Consider the following 27,594-nt stretch of genomic DNA (forward strand, 5'->3'; position numbering starts at 1 on the left):
ATTTAGGCATCGCGTACACCACACTTTGCACAGTCATTAGTAAAAGAAATGCTGTTTTAGACGATTTTTTTTAAAAAAATTGGGTAGTAAAACTATGGTGGCTACTGTAGTATTTTAATATCAAAGTGTTCACTAATAAAGTGGCAAATGTGATATATTTAAGAACCAAACTTTTAGATTCGTTAATTTACCACTTTGACAGAAATAGCCTGTATTATTCTGTATCTTGTTCCTCAAAATACGAGGAACAATTACATTATTTTAATAATATGACATAGTATCTAAATCTGATTTGTAAGTAATTCTCAGTTATACATATTATTTTCTCTTCACCTTGACATATGTATAACACCAGTACTGATGTTTTCTTTTCTTCTGAACACCGAAAAACAAAGTGACAGCTAGAAAGTGCTGGCCAAGTGTTATCGTATCCGTTCACAGTTACATGAGGCAAGTAGTATTGCTAAGCAGCAGTGTCTGACTAATGCAGACGCCATTTGTGTCACAGTAATGACTTTGAGCACGTAGAACATGGTGCATACGCTTTAGTTACACGTCATGCACGTGTCATCATGCTTATCAACGCACTGCAAGACCAGTTGGTATGCAAGAAGTGTCAGCATTTTCTCTTATTCACTCTACGTTTATTTCCTTTAATTAGAACTCTTACAGAAACGAATAAAACGTTAAGTTTTAACGTTAGGTTAAATTGTTAACTTGTACGTTACGGGAAATTAAATTATCAGTTTTACAAGATGTCAAATTATAAACAGGCGTGTCTTTATTGGCCATAGCCATGAGCTTGTTGTCTCCCGAAAGAATGACTGTGTGATGTTCCTTTCCCGCCAGATATTTATCTTAGCTCCTTTAACAGAGAATATATAACATTCTTAGATGGCAACCTTGAACCCTCCCAGGTTCCGATATTAAACGAAGAATTTTAATTAAAAACTTTCAGAAGAGGTTTGTTTCTTGAATTACAATGTTTTAAATTGTCTTTTTGGTTAGAATATTGATTACAAGGCTTTCCTTTTTTCTCCCCTTTCAAGTGGTCGAAAGAATGTCGCCATGTCTGCATCCTTCCCTCAGTTTATACTGTTACGTTGCAATGGAGTTGTTGATTCGTTGCTAGTGGTCCTTGTCCAAGTTGGTCGCTTCTCTGAAATTGCGCCAAACTTTCAGATCTTAATCGTTTCTAATTGGCTCCGTGCAACTTTACGCATGGCTCCATTGCTCTCAGCACTGTAATAGAAATGTATGGATGTAGAAAATACAGCGCAAGTTTCTAGACATGTGGAAAGTTGCACGTTCAGTAGACAGTGATGGGTAAAACGCATGCTGTTTGGCGGAATAATGTAGTCCTTCAATAAAGTAATAATATTCAGTCCTTTGAGATTCTGCAACCTAACATGCGACTGAGATTATGTTCTTCAGGGAGAATTCACACCGAAGCGACATGCGACACGTGTGGCTTGAGAATTTCACTAATCTAACGCAGGCTTGCGCGGCTTGTCATGCTGCTACGGCATGAAATTTTGTCGCTGATTGGCGTCGCGTGTCGCTTAGGTCTTAAATTTCCCTTTAATAGTAAGGGTTGAAATGATTGCAGCTGCAGTGAGTATAATATAGTATTCTTAAAAGGGTCTAGAGGGGATTCTACCCTTGTTAGTATTATTTTAAATAAATAGCATACGATTTTCCCGCCCCTGCCTACTTAACGTGGAACTTGTCAGGTGGCAAAGAACTTGTTTTACTCTTTTTACATAGTAGGCCTCCCCGATGGTGCAGTGGTAGCGTCGTCGCCTTGTAATCAAGGGGTCCCGGGTTCAATATCCGGTGGAGCCACATAGTGGTTCGGATCCCACTTTACACTGTAGGTTAAGTCCCGATTAGCCTTACTGTGCATAAAGTGGACTTAAAAAACACCAAACCAACCAACCAATCTTTTTACATAGTAATGTTTATCATGAGAAAAGGGTCACAAATTTAAAAGAGAAAAGGGGGCAGGGGGTTGGCCAACGGCTTAGAAACTTCATGGCAGAAAACCGATTTTGTGCAGCTTAAAGTTTCATTTTGATCACCTTGAGAGAACCGTAGGTCAAAATACGACTTACAATAGATTAGAAAAACTTATGAAATTCTTTTCTTTTCTTTTGAATCTGAAAATTATATTGTGTACTATGAAAAGCTATTGAATGGAGAAATCTTTTTCAGCGTTGTATTTTCATTTATAAAAAGACAAACTTTGTAATGACAAGGGAGCGTTGTCGTAAAAAGAGCTTTAAAACAAACAAATAAAAAAGAAAAGTTGAAATTGGATCTTCCATTCAAATTGATTATACTTTTTAACCGAGTTGCAGTCGTAAACACTGAACAATGAAACAGGATTGGAACGAGAAATCGTTCAATAATAATAAAAATTATAATAATGAAAAGACGAGAACGAGATTGGATCTTTTGAGACTTGCTGGACGAGAACTAAATTGTTCATGTAAATAAATAAAGACAAGTCACAAGACCGAGAACGAGACAGACCTCACACACGAGACACGACTCTCATCGTGTAAATGTAGCAATGAAAAATACAAGTCCATTTGACTAATAATGTGTCTATGTTTTGGAATATACACACACCACAGGCACCGTGCCCTTGGCGAAAGCGAGAGTTAATAAGCTTGCTTCAGGGCCGCCTCGTAAAGTCTGCAAATCGTATTTCATTGCCAAGCCTGGCAATATTGTTTTTGCCCTCTTTTTTTTTCTTTTTTTTTAGCTGCTTGTATGGGCCTCAGTTCTGATTACTAGAGGTTGAAAATCATTGTAAATTTAAGTTCTGAAATTGCAACTGCATAATTTACTCGTCTTTTGAGGAGGTATTGCTCGAAGGCATTGAGTTGCTGTTTTGCTTATATTCAAGATAAATTAGCTTTGAACTGGAAAGAAGAACATGAATCAATTAGGTCTATGGACCGAAGAAGCCTTCTTCAATTATGCCCACGTTCCTTCAGACTTGAAACTTGCGAAAAGTTAAGGCCATTAAAATCAGGCAGTGGCGTGCTGATTGCGGCAGATGGGGGGGCAGCTTTCCTTTAAAAAAAGAACGTCGGATACGCGGGAAAACGGTAAAAATTCGTGAGCTCAGCGCTATGTTATTCCTACATATAAATCTTTACTGCTGTATGCCTTGGCGTGTTTTGCGATTACATGGGAATCAGAAATGTACATCAATCTTTAGTGGAATGACTTAAACAATTTTGATATGACCTGTAAATTGCTATACACACGTGAGTTTGAATTTTTCACAAATGACAGTTCTTGAATAATTGGACGCATGTTTACACTACCTAAGTTAATAAAAAATAATAATTATGTGCTTTTGTACATTATTTACAGCTACCTGCATTGTTAGGTCTTCCATTCTTTCCAATCTCCGCAATTAGCTAAAAGTGACAGAAAAGCGTAGTAAAATAAAACAAATCTATCAATATTTCCTGTCTCTTTAATTATTTGTTACGAACAAACTCCCCACAGTTCCTTTCGAAAATGGCAAGTCAACCATTAATTACAGTGTTTCACCTATAGAAAATGAATTGCCCACCATCATGGAGAGGTTCAACGCAATACCAAGCCTCCCTGATGGCGCAGTGGTAGCTAGAGGCACATAGTGGTTCGGATCCCACTTTAAACTGTAGGTCCAGTCCCGATTAGCTGTGCGTAAAGTGACTTAAAACACCAAATCAATCAATCAACGCAATACCGGTATTTCGTGTTTCGTGCAATGGCAATTAAAAATACGTGTAACTAATGGGTTATTGAAACTCAAGAAACCTCCAAAAATAGTTGTTAAAATTGATGCATCAGATACGTATGTTAAAGAGTGTACATTGTGAAAAATAGCTTCTATGGAACCGTGCATGAACTCCTAATTTAACTCATTTTTTCTCTCTCTTTTTAAAAGTCACCGTTGCGCTGAACGCTTCAGTTGTTAATAACTTAGTATGTCTCATATTTATAAGCAGTAAACATAATATAATAATTACTGACGGCGCCAGAGGAGCGCAGGTGGTCCGATACCCCCCATTCAACCCGTCCTCTTCCAGCAAACAAGAATAAATAAATAAATAAATAAATGCTATTTTAATCCATATATGCATTTTTGTATGGTATTTAGTATTATGTCAAATGTGACTGCCCTCTAGGAAACATTTCGTTCCCCTTTCTACCTTCCCACTATTTTTTCTGGCTCCGTGACTAATTATAACCCATATCCAAGTAAGTTTTAACATGAGAGATATTTTGTGTTCATACAGCTATATATTTGAAACTAGCCCACACCTTATTAAGAAAACAGTTACAGATTTTATAAGGGGTCCCGGGTTCGATACTCGGTGGAGGCACTTGGCACAGTGGTTCGGATCCCACTTTAAACTGTAGGTCCCGTCCCGATTAGCCTTAATGTGCACAAAGTGGCCTTAAAACACCCAATCAATAACAATAACAGATTTTGTAATTATGTACTTCGAATTTATCTCTAAATTAACATATTTTTTATACCTAGGTGAATGATTTATATTTTCATATTGTGATGTGATTGTGGTAGAATCAAGAAAACGTGCAACAATTGCTATAGCGTTGGAGATATGTAATCAGGCACTGGCCACTGTTCTATGTAATGTAACACTAATGGTGTCAGGTATTATGAATTTCATAACCACACAATGAAGGGTGCAACCTCTTCATTTTCACATATAGGCTAGCTGATAACTGTTTCGATGCAACAATAACGCTGATCTTTACAATTTCCATAAATGCTTTATCTTGCTGTTATGACAATGGGCTGCTTAGTCATTGCTCGTATTGCGTCACAGCGTTACGCAGTGTTGCCAGTTGTTGTGCTGTCGTTGTTCTGCATTTCATCATAAACATGTCCAACTCGCAGTGATTGTTTAATAATATTGAGAGCATGGCAACTGGTGGTGTAAAATTTTCATGAGGAGTGAATTGATTCTACAAAGCAGGGGTTTTCAAACTTTTAGCTGTCGTGGCTCCCCTCGGTGGCTAAAATTTGCACTCGCCTTCTCTCAATAATAATTGAAAAATACATGTGATGTGACCTTGAAAGATCTGCACAAATTCCCTTCATGTGATTATTTACTGTTGGTACATATACAAGTAATGAAAATATAGTGCGTGTAATTAGTAGTACAATGTACATTTTTTTTTGTTTATAAGCTGGTGTCACTTCAATCAACGATACGATATTCGCGAAGACAAAAATAATAAAAGCTGGATACATGCATACTTCTTCATTTAATTGTAGTACTGTTTCTTACGAAAGCAGTGACCAATGCTTTCATCTTTAATCTTTATCTTACAAAGCAGCAACTTTTTTGAAGTCGGACACCTTGTCTGATAGGTGCAGCGTTCTCTACGATACATTCAGAACATTCGGTTTGTGAAAAATATAAAAAAGATGCGCCAAATGAAGTTTTCAGCATTGGCATGGTTTTCTTCTACAAAGTTCGAGTGCAGTTCCTGTCTCGGTTCAAAAACATGGAAGACAGACAATGTCGAAGGACAAACAACGTGAGTTGCAATAATTCATAAGATATTGATATTTTTTTATTAACATATTTTAAACTATCAGAGAAAATAAATATTTTTTCGGAAGTTCTCGCGCCTCCCCTGCAAAACTTTGGCGCCTCCCCAGGGAGGCGTACCAATCCATATATTGGTACGTTTCTCGGTTTCACTGTAATAATTTACATTCACCCTTCTGGAACCTCTTCTGAGACCACCTCACACGTGGGATAAACCTTATGACAATGGATGAAATATCGTAAACATCCACACTACCTGTCAGTCAGCACTAAATACAGTTTTTACTGATGTTAGTTCCACATAATTTACACTTTAAAAGAAAATCGGGAAATAACAATATTAATCTCGGAAAAACCATTCTTAAATTATACTACGTCGTCGCTTTGTAATCAAGGGGTCCCGGGTTCGATACCCGGTGGAGACACAATTGGTTCAATTCCACTTTAAACTGTAGGTCCAGTCTTGATTAGCCTTACTGTGAATAAAGTGGACTTAAAACACCAAATCAACCAACCAAATCTTAAATTACACTACAGAAACCATACATTTGAATCAGCTTGTCTTCGTGGTAATTTTGTTGGCTCACACCGCATATTCTTAGCGATTTCTAGACAAAGGTGCCTAAATCTAGTATTAATATGAATGTTACAACACGTTGATATCGTTCGCTTTCTTTAGGAAGTTATGTCCTTTATTTTCACTTTTTGAATGCAGTTGTCCTTTCTGCTGTTATGGTATTACGAGGTCTTGCTCTGGGGGATTGAGTATGCTTACATTGTAATGTTGTATTTACGGACGTAGATACTCATATATAGCCAAAAATAAACAGGATTAGTCACTTCCTATGCTTTCCACACCATGACGTCACAAAATGTAGCGTGCAGAGCCACCTGGTAGTTGTAGTGAAACCTAGTTCGTTGCTATTTGCCAATCAGATCAATGCGTTCGAATCGTTGACAGTAGCCAGGACACCAATTGCATCCTACTTCAATTGTGACAGTTGAAGGTATTCCCGCGCAATACCCGCCAGTTCTCGTCCTATTCTCGATATTTTCTAATAATAATTTGGACATTTCTCGTAACTTCAACACGGCATATCTACAAACACAATAAGAATAAATTGAACAATGGTGATTTTTAGGCATCTTATTTTCTTCAGTCACTTAAGACTTGCTGTGTTTGAGCAAAGAGATCTCCCTCAAACGCAGAACATCGGAAGTAACCGCAAGAAAAAAAAGTCTTTAAAAAATCATTTCTCAATTTACTCCTGTTGTGTTAGTAGATATGCCGTGTTAAAGTTAAGAGAACTGTCCAAATTATTATTAGAAAATATCGAGAATAGAACGAGAACTGGCTGGCAAGGCCTCCCTCTTCCCCCAAAAAGAAGGAGAAAAAGGAAGAAACCTATAAATATTTGTCTAAGGCGATAGGCATGGGAAAAACTGCAAATATCCCCAAATAAATAATAAGAAATCCCAGATGCAGCGGATGATAGAAAATTTTGGGCTAGTGGCATTTCTCTAGTTGCACATATGTCATTAATATCTTGAAAGTTATGAATCTTTGATACGAGGGGCGATCAGGTTGCTCTGACCCTAACATAGAAAGAGCGGCAATAGGGTTTCAATTTTTTCTATTTTTTATCATACTCCCCTGCAACTCCAATGCACTTCTCTCATCGTTGCTCCAACGCCTGGATACCTTGCAAAAAAAAATCTTCCGACTGGTCCTCCAACCATGAGTCCACAGCTCTTATCACTTCTGAATCATCAAAAAAAATTGCCCACGAATGTCATTCTTGAAATGTTTGAACAAATGGAAATCACTGGTGGCCAAATCTGGGGAATAGGGTGGGTGGAGCAGCAATTCGAACGATGCATCTGCGATAGCGGCCCTCGCAATGCGTTAGGTATGGACAGGTGCATTGTTCTGGTGAAGAAGAACACCACGGGTCGACATCCCACGCCTCTTTTTCTTGATGGAATCACGTAATTTCTTGATTAGGTCACTGTAGTATGTGCCAGTGATGGTTTGGCCTCTTTGTAGACAGTCCACAAGAAGGACACCCTTGCAGTCCCAGAAAATTGAGGCCATCACCTTCTTGGCTGACGTTTGCACCTTGAACTTCGTTGGTGGAGAATGTGGGTGTTTCCACTCCATGCTTTGTGATTTTGTTTCTGGGTCGAAGTGATGGACCCATGTTTCATCCATAGTTACAAATCGGGCAAGGAAATCGTCTATATCAGCACGAAACTTGTCAAGAAGTTCTTGACTGATGGGCACTCGGGTGCGCTTCTGATCTGGAGTGAGGTTTCGAGGGACCCATCTTGCAGCTTTTTTTTCATTTGCAATTCCTGGGTAATTATGTTTTGCACAGTATATGACAGACCACACATCTCAGCAACATGACGGATAGTGACTCGACGATCCTTCAGTACGATATCGTGGACTTTGTTAATGTTTTCGGTCGTCATGACAGTTTTTGGTGCTCCACCTACATGTTCATCCTCACACGACTCTCTCCCACAATTAAACTCACGACACCATCTCTTCACCATACTGTATGAAGGAGCAGTGTCCCCTAGTGTATCCACCAAGTCTTCATGAATTTTGGATACCGTCCACTTCTTCTTCACAAAATACTTGATCACCGCTCTCACCTCAGTTTTCTCCATTCTGGCACATTGACACAACTTCACTCAGTTAAACCCTTGTAAAAAGAAAACTGGACGTTACTCAGACTTGCAATTCAGAATGGAAGCATATAAAGGATCACTAAACAATAACAAAAGAAGAAAATCAATCCTAACGTTATTCCTTCTGTTTTAGGGTCGGAGCAACCTGATCGCCCCTCGTATCTTCTCCAATCCGCTAATAATAATAATGTGTAAAACGAAAATATTTGCAATCTAATGGGAAGTATTAAAATCGTCGACATAGGCTGAGAAAGAGGTTGCGAAATAATTTAAGACTGGTTGGTGGAGGAAGATTTTAATTCACACCCACACACATACATATTGATTGATTGATATGATTTGTTTTAATTTGCTTTTCTGCTACTTTTGAACATTCGCGAAGATGGGGATGTGTGATGATAGAAATTATTGAATGGATACTCACAAACACCCATGCCCTGGTCGGATTCGCACCCGGGATCCATGGCGTCACAGCGCGATGTGCTAACCACTGCGCCACAGAGACCGGCATACACATACGTATTTGTTAATTTATTAAGAAAGGTAACGTTCCCCGGGTATATAGCACCGTGCCATAAAGGCACTTTTAGGGGATGTGGGGCCAACATATTCTCGATCTTGGCCAATATTGGAGGTGATGCGATCAACACCATGTTCTGGCCGCCTTTACCCCCATTTCCCAATTTATTTGAGACTCAGTGAGCCCCCGAACCAGTGACAGGGACAAGTCCGGAAAAATTTCAATCTTAGATCACCCACCCAGGAAATCGAACACTGGGTATCCTGTGTGGCAGTCAGAGACGCCCTACCGAGTAGAATCAAAAGCAATATATAAAATGGTATTTCAGTGTTAAAATTGTGAATAAAAACCTAAATTTGATTTTTGAATGTACACTTATTATTACACAAAATAAACCTTCCATGTGTAATAGCACATTTATGTAGTTATCAGAGTATTAAGTTTATTCCTGTGTAAAGGAATCAAATTTTGCTTCTCAGATATTTAGAGCAGAGTTAATCAATTTTTCACGATTTGCCTAACTTCAAAAATAATTCTGCCTTCAGAAAGCGTCGCGTCAGTAAATAAACACTAAATATTATGTTTGAGAGCTTATTTTCCATTTTTCAGTTCATTTCACATCAGTTCGTGACAAAACATGCTATGAAAATGCAACTCACACCTTTCAGAAACAATAAAAATTAACATTGCAATGTGTTATTTCACAGTTTGTGTTTTCGTCAAAAATTATATTTGTATGCCTGAGTCACACACAACTCATATTTGGCAAAATTGACAATTTCTGTAGGGTTACCACCAAAGCTTCTACGTTTGGAAAGTAAGGAATACATTTCGCAAACTTGATCTCATGGTGAACGTCTCAGTTGAAAATATTACAAAACCAGAAGCGACTGGGAAAGATGCATGTGCAAACAATTAACATTTTTATGAAAGGTCCCGGGTTTGTAAACCCGGTGGAAGCACACTGGTTCGGATCCCACTTTAAACTGTAGGTCCAGTCCTGATTAGCTTTACTGTGCATAAAATTGACTTAACAATTCATTCAATAAAAAAAACATGACATGATGTTTTCAGCACATGACACACATTTTAAATGCAAGGTCAAGTTTACATATGCATTTAGAACAATTCACAGACACACATATATCCACAACATGAATGACCTAGATTTGAATTTCACGTAAAATATGTGCATGAAAAAATTGTGTATAGGGAAAATGGCCTTCCACACTTTTCAAATACTATAGTACATAACAACTATTTTTCAAGTCACTATAATGAAATTCATGCAGGTAAATCTAAAGGATGATAGAAAAACACATTGTCATGGGGTTTCTTTTTTATTAACAGTGAAAATCTTGACATACTGGTATGCATGAAAATACATAAAGTTTTTATATATTGTAAAAATGTTCAACTTCAATTAAGAAAAAATATCACCTTAGAAACAGCACTTAAAATATGTACATCACATTTAATCTTCACTTTGTTTTCTCTTTCACATTAAATCCTGAAAAGCCATTTCTATGCCTTTCACGTGTTCTCTCGTTCTATAAAGCTGAGCTTGCAACCTCGACGTGGTAGGATCAAATTAGGGTGTTTGAATAGGATTTGAAGAGGGTGTGTTTGCTAACTACCGTATTACCAGCATTTTTGTTCTAATCTACATTGCTTAAATCAAAATCACCTGCCACAAAACTTCTTGCATGGAAACTCCAACGTGTCTTCACAACTCAATTCACTCTGTTCACCAACTTGGGGTGTGTTAGCATAAACAGTCCTTGTGAATGATATTGCTCACCTGCAATTAAGAATTATATATTAACACACAAAATATACTGTACATACTATCTCACATTTCACTTAACAAAGAATCAAATCTCAGTTATTTTAGTGTGATTGTGATTACTGTAAATCCAAAATCGAACTTTATTTTAACATTATAAATGAAAAATATGCATCGATAATGCATTATTCTACGAAGATTAGTCTTCTTATTGATGTCAAACTTATTTTATGATGTAAGAGAGTTCCTAATGTTTACATTTTGATGGACATTTGAACCATTGATTTTAATATGTAAAGAAAGGATATATTTTACTATTATTTTCGATTAACATATGAGAATCCTTTAAGATGTATTAGTTGAGATATAGTCCTGTTTTTCATCATGTACCAACTGTAACTGTTCTTTTATAACTACAATTTGTACTGTTTTCATGTTTAGCATTGTTTTCTGTAGCAGTGTAATTCTATTTTTTTGGAAAGAAAGACAAAGAAAGAAAAATGAATTGCATTAGGATTGTTTTACTATTTACATGTAGCATCATAACCTTATAATTTTAGACACTTATTTATAAGAATGATCTGTTCAATATCATTGTACATTTTGTACCATAGATGATCAAACGAACGGAATAAATCAAATCAAATCAAATCCTGCAAGGAGAATTTGAAAAGAAATTAAAAAAAAGATCGGAGCCGTTACCGAAGTTTCCATATCCTGATTCGGTTGTTCACTGTAGCCCTATACGAAAACTAGTTAAGTCCACTTCCAGTGAATATAAAACAAAATTATCTGCAAATTCTACTCTTCCTTTTACACCAAGTATATTATTGTATCACTTTCTAAAAATAAGAACTGTGAATATGATTCCACAATTCAGTACAAGAAATGCGTTAGTTTAATACGTAATTAACAAATAAACATTACATTATTTTAAGATTATTCGTAGGTTTCAAATATATTTAGATTCGTATATGCTCTCCCTTGCACTCGTAACTTTGATCGTGTAAAAATTTAATTGCTACGAAAGCAATTTGAACGAAAATTTGTTGTTGATATTTTATCAATATGCAGAAATTACTTCATGTATCGTAACAATATATGACTTTCATTCGTCCTTTGAGGCAAAGAATTATAACCATACCATTACTATCAATGGAAAAGACTTATGAAAATCTACTTCACTCGCTTCGGAAAATCATTACTCACACATCAAAATAAATTACACAACATTTTAAGAGTTATTATTCGCATAAAACTACTAACCTTTCAAGTTTTTCAGGAGTACTAAAATGGCATGTTATTCCCTTCCTTTAAATTCAAACTAATTCAATACAAATTATCTTGTCCTGGAGATTTGCATCCATATTGTTTTGATCAAGAAACCGGGAACGAGCTCACTCATGATCTTACACCAGTAATTTTACAAAGTATAATCAAAAGGCAATTTGTATCTCTTATGGCATGGAAAAATTTAAATGCATTTTCCATTAATTTATATTTCTTAGTATTAAATTAAATTTAATTTTCAAAATATAATTCCCAAGGCAGTGCCGATGGTGGCGCGGACTAGTAGCTGTAGTGAGCACTACACCCTCGGCATCATTCGATTCGGCCTACGTCACCCAGTAACCCTTCCATATTCCATGATATAAAAAGGTATGTGTATGTGCATAGCACCACGCCATGAAGGCGTATAGGGGGTGTGGGGGTAAAGCCCCACACTTTCTTGATCCGGTCGTGAGTGGGGGTGATGTGATCAGCATCACGCCCCTGACCGCCTTTACCCCCCAGGGTTTCCCCCAGGTACCCATGTTATTCGACGCTGGGTGGGCGCCGGGGCCGCTTCCAACGTTAGCAAGTTCCCGGATTTGAACCGTCCGGGGATCGAACCCGGGACCTTTAGCATGGTAGTCAGACGCGTTACCACTATTCCATGATATAGCTTCTTCTACTTTATTTTATGGCTCACACCGCGCTTGCAGTTTCTAGCCAAAGTTGCTGAGTTCAGGTTCTATTGTTAATATCTATGTTCCAAACTGTTGTTGAATATCATTCACATTCTTCGAAACACTGTCTTCCTGTTCTTATGGTATAACAGTTTTGTGAGGTTATTAATTTAAATTGTAGTGTGAATCATCGTGGTTGTTTAAATAGTAAACCTATGTTTTCTAGCGAAACTATAAAGTATCCAAATAACTGCAGTGCGAGGTTCAGATATTAGTGTAGATAAGGATATCTGAAATGGTACCTGTGCATGTTGTAAGTTTTTATATTGAGTGTCTCGGTATTGTTGTCTTAAGGGTCATTCAAAAAATAAATGATTAAGTGTTTGATTAGCTTCTCCGCATTGGCAGCAAGTTGATGGCACAATCTTTAAAGGAGCCAAATGTTGATTTACTAATACATGACATGTTCGCAATCTTAATATAAAAACAATCACTGCCCGAGGTAGATTAATGCATTGGTACCAAGGTCTATGATTTCTGACTTGAGCATGCCACTTATAGGATGTGGTATTTTGTAGCTCTATTTTGCAGCACTCTTCCTACTGTTTTTTGTAACTTATATTTTACTTACATCACATGGGCGGAGTTTGAGCTTTTGCTTTGTGGGGACGAGACTCTGAGAGAAGCGTATGATGTACCTGAGGGTTATTGAATATCCCCTAGTTTATAAGGGGTCCGGAGGCCTTACTCCGGAAATGTAAAAAAAAAAAAATTTAAAAAATGTTAAATTTCCTCGCTTAAGTAAACAAATATTAATTAGTATATTGGTTGTCAGTTTTAAAAGAAGCAAAACAGTACGATTATTGCATTTTGCATTTCATTAATTTTTTATTGATACAATACCCGTATTACTTTAAAAAAGTTACGGTACAATAGTAAGCTTCAGAAATTTTAGAAAAATTAAATTGAAAAGTTTTTTTTGATGCCTCAACAGGAACTGTTGACTCAACACAAAGTCATTTTACGTTTTTCTTTCTTCAAACTGTACACATCAATCAAATCGTCTAAGACCCGCTATTGCGGCGCAATTACCGCACATGACATCATGCCAAACGTCAAGATTTGCGGTATGGCTTCATAACAAAAATGTAGTAACTGACTTAATCATGTGTTATTTTTTTAATCTTTTTTTTTTAAGTTGGGGACGCCAGGCCCCCCATGGCCCCTCCAGAACTCCGCCTATGTTACATCATCATGTTAAATAACAACTATCTCGTAGCAACCGAAAATAAACTTACAGGTTAATCAATAACCATCATGTAGGATTACAGAATTGCGTCATAACAGAATTGACGTCATAACATGAGAACAGTATTGTTTGTAAATTTTACATTTTAAATATCATATTGAATTACGCGGAGGCGTAACAATACATTGTATATGTGTATATTAAAATCAATAGTAGCTTATTCCGGTCACGGAAACCTACGACTGGGAATTCGTCGTGCTGACCACACGTTACCCCGTAACTCGTTGGATGATCTCCCACCTCGGCAGGTGCGAGTGAGGCCGGCAGTCTGTAGGTAAGCCCTGGCCCCACGGGTTGTTAGCCACGAGTTATTATATTATATTTTATTTTATATTAGAATAAATGCTATGACACAATGTTGTGCTATGCATGCTATGTATCGATTCAATGTATTTCAATGGTTTCATTTCTTGTGCACTAAAAATATGTTCCTCCCAACACTGAAATGTTTTTTTCTTTCTTTTCAGGTACTAGGTGACCTGCGGAAATTCTTAACGGAAGTGATATCGTATAGCTAGTTCCTGTTGGATAAATATATTTATTTCTAAGTTATTTGAAATCGTTATAATCGTGCTTAGTAGTGGTGTTAGTAGCATTGTTTGCTTCGTGTCCGTCGGTTTCTTGGAAATTTTTTCCCGTTTCCTCGAGTTCCTTCCATTAAAAATTGTCAAAACGAAGCACGAAAGCCCTCGCGTACGTTCAGCCTATCATGTTCCATGCCGAGACCGAGCAAAGCGTCGTAGTGGCTGTGGATAGTAGTGATTGTCAAGATGTCGGTGAGTTGGAAGAAGGTGATATTACGCACGTTATGCGTATGTTCCTGCCCCTGTGTTCTCGGGAGGCGCAGGTGCGTGAGCTGGCCCTGGACGGGATAGAGAAGACGATGGAAGGATGGTTGGACGGTTACGGCAGCCCCAAGCACTACCGGATCGTGCTTCGGACGGGCGTCGACACGAACGGACACTGCGAAGGTGATGGCATCAAGAACGTTCCTAAGGAGTACTTGTCGCTAGTGACCCTCCACCTACCCACCCTCCTAAGGCTATCCGTCAACTGCCCGTTTGTGGACGTCAGGCAGAAGTGTGCTCAAATCTTAGGGCTGGTTGGGGTGAGTACCATATTCTCTTCATTATTCTCTTGAAACTAACTTTATATGATGTAGCAGCCATATACCAACAATAATGTGTAAATGAATGAAACCGTGTCTTGCACAGGAATTTCGTAATTTTGGGGGCTATCGACTTATATTTTTTGTAATAAATACTAAATTTACCGCATTTTGACGTGTTTTGATGTTCTTAAAAGAAATTTTGACCAAGAGGGAGTTATAGCTCCTACCAAACTACCATGGGGTGCGTTCCGAAAGTCTTAACGAAACGAACGCATTCAACGAAAATAACTGGGCTCGTGAATCTGGTGTTTACAGACTTACGGGATACTCTAGGCGAAAGCGCAGGCGCAACGTTTTGTTTAGAGAAAGTTTCCACATGGCGTCCAGCGGAAGGCATGTCCTTATGGCAAAAATAAACTCTACTGTGGGCACTGTTACTCGTTTTAATCACATTCTAAGAACGGTTATAGACACACTCCTCTTGTGCATGTTGCTTCATATCGCTATCTGTTAAAATTATAATACATTTTCCGAACTAGTGCAGTTTGAATCCATCAGCACGCGCGTTGTCTGGAAGCTTTGAGTTGCTGTTTTAAGTCCACTTTATGCACAGTAAGGCTAATCGGGACTGGGCCTACAGTTTAAAGTGGGATCCGAACCACTTGTGCCTCCACCGGGTATCGAACCCGGGACCCCTTGATTACAAGGCAATGACGCTACCACTGCGCCATGGGGGAGGCCTCGTTGTCTGGAAGCAGCAGACGATTCTCACGGAACAAACCAGCCTCCTGGCCCGTGCGTTTGGTGAATCTTGTTCTTGCACGGAATGCGACTTTTGGGACAGCATAATGAAACTCACAAAACGCACGGAAGCACTTATGGGACAGCCAGTTACCATAACTCGTTTAACGCGTTAAACTCGTGCGACTTTCGGAACGGACCCATGGTTTCGCTACTGGGATCCAAGATACAAAGATACAATACTGACTGTTCCGTGCAGACACAGTATAGGTGTGTTTCACCTACGTCACAAACTGTTGCATTGTGGCTTCGAACAGCCATGATGGAGGCCAATTCTTGTAAACATACGGAATTCAAGCTGGTTGGCGGGAAATTTGAACCTTACGATGATACGTTGTGCAGGATTTGGTTGTTCAAACAGAAGCTCAAGTTATTTCACGATATTTCCTTGCACACGACAAACAAAATTGGCCACGAACATCGCGGTTGTGCGAATCCTTACGCCACATGCAACCCACGTATAAATGGTATGTAACTTTGTCTCTATGCAAAGCAAAGTTTTTGGTTCGTAATTAGAATAAGATATGGATTCCAACCAAATACATTTTGGGGGAAGTTATTACTTCAAGTCAGTGGCGGCGATTGGGTGCCAAAACTTGGTAGACAAAGCTTATCATTAAGAGGCCAACAGTGGGGGACAACTGTCCGCCCCTTGCGTCCCTAATCTCCGCCACTGTTTCAAGTTAACGGCATTATCTTCCTCCGGAAAAGTTGAAAGAGTGAAGCAATGCGCAAGGTAGAGACAAAAGAAGAGGGGCAGAGATTGAAAGAGAAACAGGCACAGACATAGGAAATAAAATGAATGTGAGAGACAAATAGAGAGATAAAAAAGGCGAAATAAGTTAAAGATTCTTGGAAAGAGGGGGAAGAAACTGAGAGGAAACGACTGGTAGGGATTCAGAGTGAAAGAAGACAGAATGAGGAGTGAGAAAGGAAATATACAGACAGAAAGAGAAGGAACAATATAGACCAGCTGTTCTCAAACTTTTTGCTCATTGTACCCTTTAGTCGTAACTAAACGTGTAATGTACCCCCACCACAGGTCTTCTTGGGGGATTTTTTTTGGTTGCTTGATTGGTGGGGCGTTTCTGACATGTTGGAGGCGTGTATATCTGCAATAGAGAAAATAGCATTCAGTCTGTATGTGGAAATATGGTAAACAAATAAACATTATAATCATACATTTATTAATTTATGGGGTGTCCCTACGTTTACAATCTTTATGATAAGTTACAAGAATGAAAATGTGAAATAAATGTATGCTAAGAAGTATATAAAAAACTTAAATTTTCATATTTTTTCCAGAGTTATTGAAAAAAGTAAAGAACAAAAATAAGTTTGTGAACAAACTGTCAAGCACAATTTTGAAGCTTCTATTGTAAATCTTCAGAGTTTCTAGTGAGAAGGATGTGCCTGCATAGCCTAATACAGTTTCTTCATGTCTGGTTCTTTCAAGCGGAGATTCGGCTCCAAATTTAGTCTTATTATAGATTTCGAACAAGTATTTCACTTCAAAATATGTGAAACCAAGATAAGAGTGTCAGTGACAAAATCAGCCTTATTTTGCTGTTGAGTATAAAAACTATGAAGTCTGCAGCGAAAATGTTGTCGTGTGGGTATTCTCGACATTTCTCCTCCGTGCACTCCCTGCAAGTCGTTTATGTACCCCTGGGGGTACGCGTACCACAGTTTGAGAACCACTGATATAGACTGATAAAGCAGAAAGGTGAGTGAATGTGGCAAAAAGAGAAGATAAGAGTGTCAGAAATACAGGAGAGGGAGAGAGAAACAAGTGATAGACTGTCAGAGAATGAAAAACGGATGAAAAAACTCGGAAAGTGAATGAGAAAAAGTGGAAGGTAGGTAGAGGCGCTGACAAAAAGAGAGATAGGGATAATATAGAGGCAGTGAGTGCGAGAGAGAAATGGAAACTGAAAGAAGACTGACATAGTAAGATAAAGAAAGTACGTTCGTTCATTTCTTCTCCTACGCCAAAGCCAGACTGCATCGATTTTTACCCTTGAAATGCCGGTGAGCAGCAAAGGTTAGGAAATGCAGCTCGGTGCAGACTGAGCGAGACACGAACTCTGCACAGGACAGCGAGCATTATCGAAAATCAATGTTAGTGCATATCTAGCCTTACGTAGTGCAACGGACCAAAGTTACCCGCGGTCTTGATCACCGGATGCAGAGGATCATTGGGAAATCAAGTCTATCTGTGCAATCTTCCTTCCAGTTTGCCTTTCTGGATTATTTATTGTAGAATAGGGTTCGTGCACCTGCAACAAAAATTCTAAAGGAGTGTCAAAATAATAATAATAATAATAATAATAATAATAATAAAGTTGCATTCTGAAGTGGGATATGCCTGTATTGAAAGTCGTGTGACGTCATATTTACGGGTTATCGTGAAATAGAAAGGTTTTGACGGGTAGGAAGGAAGAGAGAGAGAAATGTAGGTTCAAGCAGTAGCGCCAACATCAAATGAAGTTGGGGAAGAGCAGGATTGAAAAAAAGAAACGAGTTTATAAGCACGCACACGCGCGCGCGCGCACACACACACACACACACTATGAAATATTTTAGGAATTTTACGGTGACGGAACCGTAAAATCTGATGGTTCATCGTATGTTCGTTCATTCAATAGTATTTCATTGTAAATAAGAAAAACGTTAATAAAAACCGAATCCAACTTCTAAATCACAAATACGGTACATGTGGGCAAAAATTATGAAATTGTATTTTAGAATTGTTGTGAAATGTTTTTCGTTAAGGTGAAGGGTGCAAGTTAACATTAAAAAGCAAATTAATTTACATAAAAGTTCACAGAATTGATATTCAAGTATCAACTGTTTTACACTACTGCCGCTGGAGAGCAGCGCCACCTCCAGGCAAATGAAAGGGTATGAACTCTCCTTGTTGTTTGTTGTTTCTGAAGGTAGTGTTTCTATTGCAGTGGAACCGCAACAACTATAATTTGGCAGTGATGTTGGCGCCCTCGCTGCCGGAGATTTCACTCTACAATTACGGTGAAGTTTTACCGTGAGGGTGTGTTTACACCCATATGCATTATATATATACAGTGCTCAAAAAAATTGCTGCGTAATTTCATATTTACAGAATGTAATGTAATATAGCTCTCGAAGAAACTGAGGCAGAAGCAAAAACCTTGTTTTAAAAGCAAAGGCGAAGTATTTTATACGAAACAAGGGGGTATACATCAAAGCAAACCAAAACAAGGCAGGTGCATATTTAGTATCGGAAATCCCAACGGCCATTGTTGATGCAGTCGTTCTTCTTTAGGAGCCATGGGCCCTCCCCGAGCACCTATGTACGTCTGTCTCTACATGCGACGTGGCATGTTTCGCATCAGGTTGCCCAGTGTATCCTAAGGAACATGGTCCCATTCCTATATGGTGCGCTCGGTAAACTATTGGAAGGTCTGTGGTGTGTCGAACGATTCGGGAGTTCCCATTCATTTTCGATGCAGTTGAGGCCTGTCCGATAGCGTAGTAGTAGCTCCGTCGGCTTGTAAGCAAGGGGTCCAGGGTTTGATACCCGGTGGAAAGCACATTGCATAGTGATTCGGATCCCACTGTAGGTCAAGTCCCGATTAGCCTAGAATGTGCATAAAGTGGACTTAAAACAAAAACTCAAACAAGAAAGACAAAAAACTATTCAGTTGAGGTTAGGTGAATAAGCTGACCATAGCATGCAATGGATTCTGTAGTACAGGAGCACAGAATCGTCGTCAGTAATACGTACGATATGTACGATATCATGTTGTCAAAATATGTAATAATTTTTTTGAATATACATAACTTTTTTTAACTATCCCCACCGACACCGATGCTTGGAAATTGTAAGAATTAAAATTTGTTCAAAATACTGATTAATACGGGGTGAGCAAAAGGTAACTGTGCACCTACACTACGCATCATTGCGCAGAGAAAAACTTCCCTTTCTTGATGTTTGTTGGTATATGAGGGCATGGACAGTTGGTTAGTAAGACACTCATTGTTGTCAGTCTCTCATTGTTGTTTTTTCAGTTGTTTCTTCGGAGCGTGATCTTGCAATGCGCGGAACTGCATTAGCAATGGTTTTGTTACTCAAAGCTCGTGTGTTTTTGGTGGAACAAGTCTTTCGACATGGAGGTAAATATACGGAAGAAGTGCGAAATAAGTTTATGGAAAGGTTTCCTGATACAGATCCACCACATCGTAATGCAGTGCGGCGGTTGATCGATAAATTTCGCAGAAAGGGATCAGTGAAGAATGCGCCGAAATAAGCCAGGTCACGAGTTCTAACAGAGGACAAATTACAGGATTTCGATTAGAATAGAGCAAAGCCCAAATAAGTCAATTCGTAAATTGTCGCAGCAAGTGAGTGTGTCGTACGGCAGCGCAAGAACCGCACTGAAAAAGCACTTACATTTACACCCCTACAAAATAACAGTAGTGCAAAATCTGCAAGAAAGGGACCACGACAAGCGTGTTGAGTATTGCCGGTAGTTCAGAGACTAACCATTGCTAATGCAGTTATGCGCTTTGCAAGATCACGCTCAGAAGAAACAACAATGAGTGACTGACAACAATGAGTGTGTTACTAACCAACTGTCCATGTCCTTATGTACCAACAAACATCAAGAAAGGGATGTTTTTCTCTGCGTAATGAAGCATAGTGTAGGTGTACAGTTACCTTTTGCTCACCCGGTATTAGTGGGAGAGTATTCCACTCCAATAACAAGCATCCGTTTATCAGAGTTTTGCTTCCATATATTCAAGAATTACATCAGACTCTCGAATAATCACAAACGGCATTTTGCCCACACAATTGTGGTGCAAATTAAATTAAAAGTTCGAATTTTGCATAATGTCCGGGATAAGTTAGACCCCTGGAAAGATAAGTAGACTCGACATCGGCTCAGCCCTAGTACATATATATATATGACACACACACACATACACATCTAAAATCCGGTCTTTTGAGGAGATACTGTTGCTGTCTTTCTGTGTTTTAGAACCATTTGAAAACGGAGTAGCAAGAGCCCATACGAGAACGCAATAAATAAGCCCGGTAGTCGAAAAGTAGGAAACGCAGGCAGATGGCAAAAATATGCAGCGTGCGGGAGGGCCGTAAAGCGGAATCTGACCCTTCGGACTGGGATATCGATCCCTCTAAACACTCCCCGACCTTGGGCCGGAATAGAACGGGCTCCGGCGGGATTCCTGTCGTTGCAGCCGATAGCGTATAAGGTTGGAGTCGCTAGAAAATCCCCCAGCCTCCCTCTCCCTCGGAATTCGGGTGCCAATCAAATGGACGCTGGAGGGACGTTTCGAACGTCTCGTCTCGTCTCCAACTCGTTCGCATCTCATCTGGTTTTTCTCCCTCTTCTTTCGCTTCATCGTTTTTCGTTGGTCCGAATTTGTCCTTTTCGAGAGGAGAGGAGGTAGACCAATGTTTCACATTGCTGTCTTTCCTATCGGACTGGGCAAAATTTCTTCCTCGCCTCTTTTCTACACTTTTCGAGCTTATTTCTTAATTTTCATGGGTTATTTCCTATTTGTAGACTTTTAATGCAAATTTCGAAGTGTATCGTGGTTATTTCTCAATATTTGATGCCTAGGTTTGTACTTTTCGTGCCTATTTCTAGATTTTTGTCCGATTCTAAGTTTTTCGTGCCTATTTCTAGATTTTTGCCTGCTTCTCATCTTTTGATACCGATTTCTCAGCCTTTAATGCCTTTTTCGTGCCTATTTCGTCACTTTTCGAGCATATTTCTTAATTTTTCCTGTTTGTCACCTGTTTATGCCTACGAATTGATGCGTATTTCTTAGCTTTTGATTTCTATATATCAACTTTGTCTATTATTTAGCTATTTCTCAGCTTGTTCTGCCTATTTTTTCCAGCTGTGATTCATATTTGTCCGCTTTTCGTGTCTTTTTAACATTTTTTGTGTCTGTTTCATCTATTTTAGAGAAGAGGATAGAGGAAACTAAATTTGTCTTCCTCTATAGAAACTGAATTCAAATGTGAATATTCCAAATTAATCAATAAGCACTCACTTTTTCGTTATATTATTTTGTTCGTATTACCTTGTGCTCTTATGTACCATCACTCCCATGAAGAAGTTATTCTGGCTCGGATGCGGATTGGACACAACCGTCTCAGCCATGCTGCAAGATTTGGACCCTTCAACGTGTCGTGGTATATTCTTATTGAATTGCAGGCGGAGTTTCGTCAGTCCACTTGGGCAGGGGGAGGGATAATTGGGGCTAACACTTTCCATGCTTTTATCCATGACTAAAATCATCAAGGGCATTATCCTTGGGAAACGGGTCATCCATGTGGGAATTGTGTCGATATCGAGTGCCTCATTTTATAAAAGGAATAAATACATTATTGTAGATGGCTGTAAATTTATAAAATAGCACATGTCTTCTTTAGAATAAAGAACCTTAATTTTAATATGTTAATATTAATGTGTAGTCCTACCTCCATGGTAATGAACAAATTATAATGCTAAAATGCATTTTTTTTAAAGTTCTAGGTAATGATATCTTTAATTTTTCTGCAACGAAACTTTTCATTTTTCTGATTTCGCTACAATTTGCAATGAAAGCTGTTGAACTATCGACATTAAATTTCGTGATGTGGTCTACAGCACGAGCAATGCGTAAGCTGTGTTCCGAAAATCACGTTTCAAAGTCATTGTTAGGGTCTCCCTGTTCCAACTCGCTCAAAGTGATTATCGACGTCATCTAAAAGTCTGTGGTACACAATCGCTCGCCAATACTCTAACTACAGCGCCCTGAATAACGTAGTGTGGAAAACGACCCAAGAAACTGGTTCCCCGAGACGATGACAAGTAGATGGCAGTGCGATCGACCCAGGTGCTAATTTTGTTATGAAAGTAATGCGGCTTAGTTAGTTTTTGGAATATATTGTGTAGATTTGTTTCTCTAGAAAGACGGTAAGTGAATTGATGGAAACAGTTATATTTGTGGAGTGATTTGCAGTCACGAAATGGCATTAATTTGGAAAGAAAAGTAAAATAAAATTAATAAATAAATAGCATGCGTGCGTAACACAAGAAGAAACATCGCAATGTGATTCCGGACGTCAGGTCTTGGACTGTGTATTAGAGTTTATTTTTCTATGTTATTAGAATATAAATAGTATCCTGAGAGATATTTCATACCGAGGCGACAAACCACAAATGTCGCTTGAAAGCGAGCAGTCGGAAATCAATGCAGCCTTTCGAACCGTAGGGACAAAAGCTCTGACTGCACCGTTTCCTCAAGGAGATTTTACACCAAAGCGACACGGGTCATTCCGGTCCAAGGCAACTTTCATACCGAAGTGACACATGTTGCTTGGAAACGAGCCAATCAAGGGCTTCATTTCACATCGTAGCGGCATGACGGGAAGCACAGGCCAGCGTTCTGTTGGTGAAATCCTCAAGCAATAAGTGTCGCGTGCCGCTTGTCGCTTTGGTGCGCAATCTCACTAAAGCAAGACACTCATTGCATCGCGTATGCGCGAACAACAAACCACGGCAACATGTTGCAAGCTATTGAGGAAATGGCCCAGTTTGAGCGACGCAGAAGCGACAAAGCGACACGTGTGGCTTATCGTGTCGCCTAGATCTGTTGTTGTAATGTGCGGTTTATCGTGTCGCCTATCTGTTGTTCGCAAGCAACGCTTGCTAATAGACTGAAGGCACCATGTCGCTTGTCACTTAGTTGGGAACTCCACTTGTAGCGCGTCGCTTCGGTCTCAGCACCTTTCCTTTAAGGAGCTTTCCGACCGAAGTAACAGGTAGCACGCGAATACACCATATGAACGTGTCGTTTGCTGTTTGGACCCTCATGTGCAATGAATACTATTTTACAGTCTGGAAGTGTGTGTCACTAGTGTGACAGTGTGAACATCCCGTGTCGCTAGTCCCATTGATTTGAAAGTTGCTTTACACTCATGTCGATGGCACTAAGAAAGTTTTGTGGGGTTCCCCTTGTCGTTTCATGCAATCATCATTATCATCATCGCCGCGATTAGTTTAAAGCGGAAGAAAAGAGACAGTAAATATCAAAAATACAAATGCTTCAGTGTGTGTATCTTTAGAAGAAATGATGATGATGATAATAATAATGAACCTAATTCATACACAAAAATTTAGTTGCCAAGAACATTCCACGTGTATTTTTTCTCCCGTATTATTAACGAAAGTATGACGATAACAGGACGTGGTCGACTGTCTAGAATGTTCGTTAATATCTTCGCGACCACTGTACCAAATATCATAGCAATTATCACATTCATAGAAATGCTTCATGTAAAAGAATCAGACGTTGCAGCGAAAACTCCATTTACTTCCATTATAAGCAGTCGAACACCAAGCACCGGGGTAAACATCAGCGCCTCTAGCGGATCATTTTCGAGTGGAACCAGCCAGAGAGCGCAGAACCATGCCGTTTTCCACACTACGTTATTCTAGGCGCTGTACTCTAACTAAAACAGTTTTTTGATTTTTTTCTTGATAGTCTGTTGCTTCGGTTGTTGCTAACACAACGAACTCTTTAAATCTGGATGGGTCTTCTCGTTTTCGTTTTGATGAGCTCCTGGGCACGGCAAATTCAATTTCAAATTTTTGGTAGAACTTCTGAATTTTGTGAAAAGAGAAAGTGATTTCACTAATGAACTGTAGTGATCACCATTTATTAAAACGATTGCTTCTTCACGGTCGCAACACATTCACGCGTACATTTCCCCACCAAAACTGCTTTTCTATTCAAGTCTCTACAATGAGAGCTAATCAAGGGGTCCCGGGTTCGATAACGGGTGGAGGCACGTAGGGGGTAGGATCCCACTTTAAACTGTAAGTCCAGTCCCGATTAGCATTTCTGTACTTTCAAAGAAACTTAAACTCAAACTATGACAGCATCTCTTTTAAATGTTCAGAAAAATGCACTTGTAGGAACTCATTATTGAAAGGCTCCATTTATGGTAATACTGGACGCCACTATTGTTTGATTGTATTCATGCACTTCAAGGTGGAATATGAAGAGAATTAACATTGATATATGTTTTTTTGAAATCTTGACCGGAACATATGGTTCACATAAAATGCATATTCACTTTAACTTTTATTGGAGAATAAAATAAAATAAAAGCAATGTTCAATCACTAGTCTGTAAAAATAGTGTTTTTATATAATCATAAAACATATCGCCATAATTCAATGTAGGTGCTAGTATGATATATTAGCTAATTAATACAGTTTGCATACTCAATGGGTGGGAAAATTAGCTCTGATTGGGATGTGTCATTCAAGATCATGACCACACAACCAGAGAGTTGAATGGCTCAAGACAGAGGAGGTGTGGAATTCCGCTTTCCCCCTATAAATCGCGCCCTGAACCTACCTTCCGTTGTATTTTGTATCAAACATAATTTGAACTTTTTTCCTCAAGTGTGACTGACACGCCACAAGAGTAGCATATGAAGTTTCATGATGAATTTTCTAGTTTTTTGGTGCAGTTTCTCTCCCCTTAATTATTTTCTGCATATGTCGCATGCGTTTGGGGCGCTAATGTCCGGTTCTGGGGGGGAGTTAGCACCCCCTAGCCCCTACCTAACTACGCCTATGTATTGAATGTGCCGATTTTACTCTCCTCAGGCACTCTTAGTCTTCCCAACTGTTCATCATCCGTGTTGGGAGATGACGACAGTGTTCTAGCAAATGTTTCTAGCTTTTTGAGAAGATCTGATCTCTCCCATTCTCTGTGAGGAAGTTTCTTTAGTGAATCTTTACCTTTTTAATGTGTTGTGTTTTACAACCTTTCACTTTTAACCTTTCTCAAGGGGCTTTTTACACCCCTTTTTAAACTCTTAGGTAAGATAGGGAGATATTTCCCCGTATTCATTGAAGGGTGCAAAATTGCCATATGCGTCCGGAGAAACCAACGTTTTTACTTCATTCTCAGAATAATTTCGTGACCCTGGGACGTAGAGATCATTTTGCACTCTCCCGGATAATCCGATCAACCCTACGTGGGTGACTGAAAAGTTTTCAGCCTGACACAGAACATGTGTAGCTAGGGAAACCAAATGATATTTTGATAATGTACCACTCTTCATTAGTATCATCTTCCATGTTCATACTTCTAAGGTTTCTAGTCTTTATGTTGCAGGCTCTTGAAGTGAAGAAGGTTCAATGATTCCCCCTTACTGAATTAGTGTTATAATTAGGGCTCGAAAGTTGAAGACCTTTAAATTGCCAAAAAAAAGGACCTATAAAAAGACCTAAAAATATTAACAAAAAGGACCTAAAAACGGAAAAATGGACGTATAAATGTGATCCAAATTAATTAATAATTTCAGTTTTAATTACATATTTAATGAAAATGCGCGGCACCTCCTTATCTGACTTGAGATCTTTTCAGGCGCGTGCTGTGCTGTCTGGTCGTATACACCGTGCTGAAAGCTTCAAAACAAGATAAAGTTGCCACTTACAGCGCGACCTTCCAGACAAGTTACGGTTCAATGACCTTGTACCGTACCTGCTTCAGTCGTCCAAAAAATGTTTTTCTCTCGTTTCAGAGATGGTTCAAATATATTTATTTCTTTTTTTTTATTTCTTTACTACAGAAAGGATGTTTAAGAGGTGATGAACTGATGATGATTCGAATTGAGAATGGGCAGTAAAAACGTAGTTGAAAGAAGGTGAAGTTGCCGTTAAGACCTAAAAATAGGCTAAAAAGGACCAATAAGCCAAAAAAAACGCCAAAAAAAGGCAAAAAATGACAAATAAAACCCATCTTTTTCTGGCCTACAATGACCCAAAATGAACATATATTATGTTGGGCCTCGTCTTCGGACACTAGGAAAGAAAAGGATTTTTCCTCAACTTCCGAGCCCTAGTTATAATATTGCACTGGAAACATGAAACCAGTTGAAATTTAAATCCATAGCTTGTTCGAAATCGTCTTCCTATTTCTCTGTGTTCCAATCGATCACATTAGTTTGCAGGCGATTACTCTTCGACTTGAGAGATTCCTTTCAACCCCCCAACTGCCTCCCTTCCCATCCCTCACCCCTTGCCGTTCGTCTACCTTCTCCACTTTCCCACATTAAGCTAAACAACCTGTTTGTGACTGCATCTCAGCTTCCGAAGAGCCATAATCGATTTTTGAGGAAGCCGTTGGCGGCGAATTAATTATTGAAGCGGGGTGAGGGGAGGGATCTCTGTGGGGAGAATGCGTAGGGGAAGGGGATATGCTCCGCACTGACCTCAGTCAAGTCGAGAGTTGAGGCAACTTGGAAGGAGGTCAAAAAATAATATTGTCAGCTGTTCTGTCGCTTATAAGGTACTTTGAAGTTGATTTAGATTTCATTTTTTAAATTTAACGCCGCTTTTCTGCAACTTCTGGCTAATCGCGACGATAAGAATGAATGACTGTATGATGACTATGAAGGGACACTCACAAATAACATCAGTGCCCAGTTCTAGGTTCGAACGCGGGACACCTGACATCGTAGCGCGCTGTGCTAACCACTCACTCACATAGCTCGGGTCAGATGATTGCTGAAGGACTGGATGTTGCCCTGGTTTTTGTCACAGTGCAACAAGGCTTGTTCATTTTTAATCCGTGGATATGGAGATGTGTAAAGGCCATTGGACACGTTGCGTCGGGTGACAGTTCTATGAAAACGTACCTTTTAGAGCTTTATTGACTGCCTAATTCTACTTCTTTCAGTATCTATTTTTCTCTTATTGCCTCGTTCACATTATTTTGTAGACTTTTTGCCTTTTTAGTGCAT

At 39.0% G+C, this 27,594-nt stretch overlaps 1 protein-coding gene across 2 annotated transcripts in view; it reads left to right on the plus strand.

Annotated features, from left to right (window-relative positions):
- The window catches only part of Sesn (Sestrin), a 760,958-nt gene that overhangs the window by 12,834 nt on the left and 720,530 nt on the right, over positions 1-27,594 (plus strand). For both annotated transcript variants that reach the window (XM_083124009.1, XM_083124010.1), the window contains exon 2: positions 14,326-14,966. In XM_083124009.1, the coding sequence (XP_082980135.1) occupies positions 14,568-14,966 (399 nt within the window). In that variant the 5' untranslated portion in view covers positions 14,326-14,567. The remainder of the gene's footprint in view (positions 1-14,325; positions 14,967-27,594) is intronic.

The sequence above is a fragment of the Lepisma saccharinum genome, chromosome 6 (assembly GCF_977018435.1).
Source record: "Lepisma saccharinum chromosome 6, izLepSacc3.1, whole genome shotgun sequence".
NCBI lineage: Eukaryota > Metazoa > Arthropoda > Insecta > Zygentoma > Lepismatidae > Lepisma > Lepisma saccharinum.